A 6,569-nucleotide genomic window follows, 5' to 3' on the forward strand; every position below is an offset into this window, starting at 1 on the left:
TGTTTGTGTTATGCTAAGTGTGGTGGCCCACACTTTTAATCTCAGCACTCAAAGGCAGAAGCAGATGGATTTCTGAGTTTGAGGCCAGCCTGATCAACAGAGTGAGGTCCAGGACAGCCAGGGCCACACAGAAAAACCCTGTCTTGAAAAAAAATAAAAAATAAAAAAATAAATAATACAATTGCTAGTGCACGGTGGTGAGGAGAGCCTGCCATTGGGGTGTTTAAACCCTATGGTTTCTAGCTCTCTTGGCTTGTGAATCTTGTCTTCCACAGTTCCAGGACCCTTCAGTCAGGTGTAACTGTGTGTCACATGCCAACCTTCCTTTCATCCTGTACTCAATTTACCATGGCTGTATTTTAATCTTGAAAAAAATACGTGTTAATGAGTTGTATAAAAGTGGAGATAGACTTGTGTTCACAGCTGTGGCCGCACCGCCGCCACTCCCTAACGCCAGCGGGGCCTCTCGCTTGCAGAGCTCCAGCCGAAGGAGAAGCGGGGTAAGTAAGGAGGTGCCCATACCATGGCTTGTACAAAGCAGACTGCCCGCAAATCCACCGGTGGTAAAGCACCCAGGAAACAACTGGCTTCTAAAGCCGCTCGCAAGAGTGCGCCCTCTACTGGAGGGGTGAAGAAACCTCATCGTTACAGGCCTGGTACTGTGGCACTCCGTGAAATCAGACGTTATCAGAAGTCCACTGAACTTCTGATTCGCAAGCTCCCCTTCCAGCGTCTGGTGCTAGAAATTGCTCAGGACTTCAAAACAGATCTGTGCTTCCAGAGTGCAGCTATTGGTGCTTTGCAGGAGGCAAGTGAGGCCTATCTGGTTGGCCTTTTTGAAGATACCAACCTGTGTGCTATCCATGCCAAACGTGTAACAATTATGCCAAAAGATAACCAGCTAGCACGCCGCATACGCGGAGAACGTGCTTAAGAGTCCACTATGAGGGGAAACATTTCATTCTCAAAAATTTTTTTCCTCTTCTTCCTGTTATCAGTAGTTCTGAATGTTAAATATTTTTTCCATGGGGTCAAAAGGTACCTAAGTATATGATTGTGAGTGGAAAAATAGGAGACAGAAATCAGGTATTGGCAGTTTTTCCATTTTCATTTGTGTGTGAATTTTTAATATAAATGCAAGATGTAAAACATTAATGCAAGCAAAATGTTTCAGTGAACACATTTCAACAGTTCAACTTTATAACAATTATAAATAAACCTGTTAAAATTTTCTGGACAATGCCAGCATTTGGATTTTTTTTAAATAAGTAAATTTCTTATTGACGGCAACTAAATGGTGTTTGTAGCATTTTTATCATACAGTAGATTCCATCCATTCACTATACTTTTCTAATTGAGTTGTCTTACATGCAAGTACATGTTTTTAATGTTGTCTGTCTTCTGTGCTGTTCCTGTAAGTTTGCTATTAAAATACATTAAACTATATAAAAAAAGTGGAGGTAAAACAAAACAACACAAATTGGGTTTATGTTGTCGAAACATCAGCACATTTTGTGCCACTAACACTGCGATGTCTGTCTGAAGGCCTTTTAATGTCGTGTTTTATACTTGGAATCATGGAAAAGTTCAATTTGTAATTCCAATGTATATTTTAAATAAAGAAAGGAAGGGGAGAATGGAAAGGAAGAGAGAAGGGAGGGAGGGAGGGAAGGAAGGAGAGAGGGAGGGAGGAAGGAAAAAGAAAGGAGAAGGGAAGGTGGGAAGGAGAGAAGAAAGAAGAGAGGAAAATGAAGAAAGAAAGGGAGGAAGGAAAGCCTGGTAATATTCCACAAAATTGTCCTCTGACTTCTGTTCCTGCTCTGTGGCCACACACACACACACACACACACACACACACACACACACACACACACGTGGTACATCACACACACACACAAATTAATAATTGTAACAGATCCCCATACCTTAGCACAACTGACTCCATGATGGAAGTGCCATTCAGTACATAAATCTTAGCACATAGACAGCACCACCTACCAAATTGAAACCAAAGACCTAATCCATCAAAGTCCATAGTTCTGGGAAAGTCACTAATATACTAACCTTGCTTTTTGGCTTCTGTAGTTATCCTTCTGATTAGTTGTTCTTGTTAGTAGAAGTGTGTCAACCAAGAGTGTGATTTTTGTGCTTAAAAGCTCACCCTGAGAAACGCTCAGTGCTATGCTGGGATCCCAAACACCCAATGTAGCCACCAACCAGGTAATAAAGACTTTCTACTGACTTAAATCCATGTCAGAGCAGTCTTCTCTGGTGGGTACCCCACAATAACAATAATAATAAGTGTTATTGAAAGAGAATGAGTATCAGCTGTGAGTTCCATTATTCACATTCTTGAGCGGTGCCCAGGAGGGCAGGGGATACAGTTCAGTTGGTATTGTTCTTGCCTAGCAAATACCAAGTCCTAGGTTTATTGCCATCGCCTCATAAGCCAGTGGTGGTGGCTCAGGCCTGTAATTCTAGGACTCAGAAGACAGAAGCAGGAGGATCAGAAGTCCCAGGTCATTCTCAGCTTCTTAGCAAATTCAAGGTTAGCCTGGGTTACTGAGACCTTCGCATTAAGGAAGGAAGGAAGGAAGGAAGGAAGGAAGGAAGGAAGGAAGGAAGGAAGGAAGGAAGGAAGGAGGGAGGGAGGGAAGGAGGGAAGGAGGGAAAGAGGGAAGGAGGGAAAAAGGAGGGGAGGGGAAGAAAGAGGAGGGGAGGGGAGGGGAGGGAAGGGGAGGGGAGGGAAGGGGAGGGGAGGGAAGGGGAGGGGAGGGAAGGGGAGGGGAAGAGGAATGCAGGCCCAGGACACTTTTCAAACTGCAACACAAGGAAATGAAGCCCAGCCACAGAGCAGAGGTGTTGCCAAGTGAAGGAAGCACAGCAGATATGTCTTTTCACAGTGTGTGGACTTAGTGAGCAATGAACCAGAGAGAAAGGGGAAGAAACGGGAGGCTGTGTGCTAGTCATAGCTTGGTGGGAGGCAAAGCTGGGCCTGCCCTGTGTTAGGCAGGGCCTGGCCATGTGCACAGCAACTCCATTTTGGTTAAATTGTAGCAGTTCCTGGAACTAAGGTAATTTGGTTTCTAGAACTGAGTGATTTGTTTTTCAGATTCTTGCCCTCCCTACCCTATGGACCCTCTTTAATCACCAGCCAGGAAAGATGTTTATCCATCACCCAGCATTGATTAACTTTCTACTCCCTGGTTACCCCTAGCAATAACTAACTGTAGGCCAAAAGAGGAAAATTTCCACTCCACTTCCCATCCTCATTTCTGGGCTCCCCCGCCATGGTGGCAACAGCCCTTCCTGCTGAGCCATCTCACTGGCCCTATTTGCTGTTTTAATTGTACAAACTAAATAGTGTAGTTTAATGTGTATTAAAGTTTAAACCCCTCCCAAATGCTCTTCAGTGTTTACTGGCCTTGGGTTTATTTTCCAAATAACCTTTAGTAGCAACTTATCTACAACCAGAAAAACAACTAAAAGAACATGCTTCTTGCCTTGAGAGGACATTAAGTGAGCAAGAGAGCTGTTCAGCTGAGGTGTCCCTCAGACAGCTGACCTACAGTGTTGAAGTGGTCTATCCAGATGGTTTTCCCTTTGATTTAGACTACTGTTAAATTCTTCAGGTTTATTTTAAATAGACTTTACATATTTCTTACAAAGTTTATTCTGATGTATATTCCTGGAGCTTCTGATTGTAATATATATGTGTATAGATTTTTGTTTGTTTGTTTTTAGAGACAGCTGTCTCACCGAACTCAGGCTAGTCTAAAACTCCTTATGTAGCTGAAGCTAACTCTTCCTGCCTCCACTTCCCAAGTGCTGGGATTATAGGGTGTCTGAATACTTATCTAAAATGGTAACTGTAATCAGCATCCTTCATACAGTTCTGAGGACTCAAATTCAAGGCCAGATGATGCTCTGCTCTGCTCTGCCACTGACCTGGGTCTCAATATGCAGCCCTGGCTGTCCTAGAACTCAGTATATGTACTAGGCTAGCCTCAAATTCATAGAAATCAACCTGCCTCTGCCTCTCAGGTGATGGAGTTAAAGGAATGAGCAACCAGGCCTGCAATCAATATTTTTAATACATGTTTTAAATTACTTTTCTGAAAACATCAAGTTAATCCTCATCAGTTTTATACTGAATTTATTAGCTTGCTGAACCTTTTCATTATTTGAAAAGAATTAATTTCAAATCTTTGGGAAACTGATAAAATGAGTTGTTTGCACCAACTTAAAAACCTTAAAAGTTAAGTTCTCTCATGTTTGGTGTGTTTGTTTGTTTGGTTGGTTGGTTGGTTGGTTGTTGAAACAGAATTTCATGTATCCCAGGCTAGCTACAAACTCACTGTGCACTCTGATTTATGGAATGAAATGTTGACCAATTGTAGAACCAAAAATAAAGCATTTAATCGCAAAGGCAAGGTGTCCATGGACACCATGGGAGACAGTTGAGTCCAAGCACCCATCCAAAGTGTGACTTACAGGTTCCTATGACATTTCCACTTGAGTGAGTGCTCTTCAAAGTAAACAGATAAGCAATCTACAAATGAAAATGTATTTATTTCTCTGTGTGTAAAATGTTTGTACCAAATGATCTAAGAGTTAATTTAGATGGAAAAAAAATAATCAAGGCCTACAGTCAATCCTAGACCTGAGGCAACTTCCAAACTGGTAGTCTCAGGGAAAAAAGAGGAGTGTGTAGTGGGTAGCTGTCCCAGCTTTGGCCTGGAAGTACTACCCCCATTGAGGCTTCTGGTAATTGTCACACTTTTGAGGCAGGCGGAGAGGAGCCCTTAAGACCTGTGATCCGGATGTGAAGGCTTTCTTGGTTCCTGGATCCTAGACGTTGGAGGTAGACCAAGCAGAGTTCTCCAGAGAACACCGCTGGACTGCGCTACACCTTTCCCGGACCCTGTAACCTATCCCTTTCCTTGTAAGTTACCCCACAAAATAAATCTCCCTTTTAACTACGTGGAGTTGCCTTAATACTTCCACCAATAGGAGTGAGCCTCCTTGAAGAAGGATCCTGCCCTGTTATGGAAACTTTAAATTATTTTGTTGTTGTTTGAATGTGTGTTTGTCTATTTACTTGTTTGTTGAGACAGAGTTTCGTGTATCCCAGGCTAGCCTCCAACTCACTGTGTAGCCAAGGGTCATTCTGAACTTCAGGGGTGCTGGGAGTTGAACCTAGGGTCTTGTTGGTGCTGGCCAAGAGTGCTACTGCTAAGTCCTATCCCCAGTGTAGTGGGTAGCCATTCCAGCTTTGTTCTGGAAGTTCCAACCCCCATTGAGACTTCGGCAACTGTCACGCCTACAAGGCGGGGCCAAGGGAGGCGCCTGGGGACCCGAGATCCGGATCGGCGAACGCTCTCTTGGTTCCAGGACGCTGGATGGTGGAGGTAGACAGAGGAGAGCTCCAGAGAACACCGCTGGACTGTGATACACCTTCCCCAGACCCCGCGACCTACCTATCCCTTAATTTGTAAGTTACGCCATTAAATAAATCTCCTTTTAACTACGTGGAGTGGCCTAAATAATTACACCAATATCTGGCGCTCACGTGGGGCAAATCCCAAAAGCCTGGGTGGCTCCTGCCCTCAGCCTCCTCCCCGGCTAGCGGGTACCTAAACCCGCCTGCAAAGTTTCATATAACCAGGGAACACCTACACGGTTCCATTCCCGAAAAAGGGAGCAGCTAGTCCGGTCTCAGCTCCCTAGCTTAGCCCCAGACCAGCAAAAGAGGCACTCCCCAGCTTCCTCCGTGCCGGCGCCAGCTCCGGCTCCCGCCATCTTGACTCCAGCGAGCTGCAGTCAGCCAAGATCACCAGCAGGCCCTGCTTTGGAGCTGTACCATCGCCACCTGCTGGCATCATCATACTACACTTCTTACCAGAATTTCAGACAATCTTACCCATTACTCTAAGACTTGCTGCAGAACCTACAGTTAGTCTAACTGAAATTTAACTATCTGCGCTTTCTCACAGTACCCAACAGAGATAACATCACCCCCTAAACAGCAGGAAGCAATTCTAAGAAAACGACGCCCCTTCTCCCTTAGGTTTCATAATTCTCAGGGTTATGGATGATGGTTATAGGGTTGGGGGTGGAAGGAAATATTAAACTCAGTACTCCCAAAAAAAAAAAAAAAAAAAAAAAAAGGAAAAGAAGAAATGGAATGGATACGTATAAGACATTATGGTAGATTATTGTGTATACTAGTAAACAAATTTAGTAAAATAGCAGCCTTAAATAATTTGCACTGTAATTTGCACTGTTATGGATTCTTATATGTTGATACAAATGTAAACTATTTTTATATTCCTGTTTAAGATAATTTGTATATTGATACAAATACAAAACTATACTTGGTATAATGTACATATATTTCTACTCTTATTTGAAATGTTTGTATATTGATACAAATGTAAATTTATATCTGTCATACTTTATGTATGTTCTACTTCTGTTTAGGATATTCGGTATATTGATATATATTTAAGATTATTGTCATATTGCATATCCCACTACATACTCCTACCTCTGTTATAAATATTGAT

The 6,569-nt window shown here is 43.0% G+C and overlaps 1 protein-coding gene across 1 annotated transcript; it reads left to right on the forward strand.

The window, feature by feature from the left end:
* The first annotated feature begins 442 nt into the window (after window positions 1–442).
* Window positions 443–1,059, forward strand: LOC131910247 (histone H3.3A-like). Its single transcript, XM_059262222.1, has one exon. The coding sequence runs from the start codon at window positions 524–526 to the stop codon at window positions 932–934; it is 411 nt and encodes a 136-aa protein (XP_059118205.1). The 5' UTR covers window positions 443–523; the 3' UTR covers window positions 935–1,059.
* The last annotated feature ends 5,510 nt before the right edge of the window (window positions 1,060–6,569 follow it).

Source organism: Peromyscus eremicus, chromosome 5 (assembly GCF_949786415.1).
Source record: "Peromyscus eremicus chromosome 5, PerEre_H2_v1, whole genome shotgun sequence".
Taxonomy (NCBI): Eukaryota; Metazoa; Chordata; class Mammalia; order Rodentia; family Cricetidae; genus Peromyscus; species Peromyscus eremicus.

Excerpts from the sequence above, each read along its gene's own strand:
- LOC131910247 (XM_059262222.1), top strand. The coding sequence starts at position 524 with ATGGCTTGTACAAAGCAGACTGCCCGCAAATCCACCGGTGGTAAAGCA.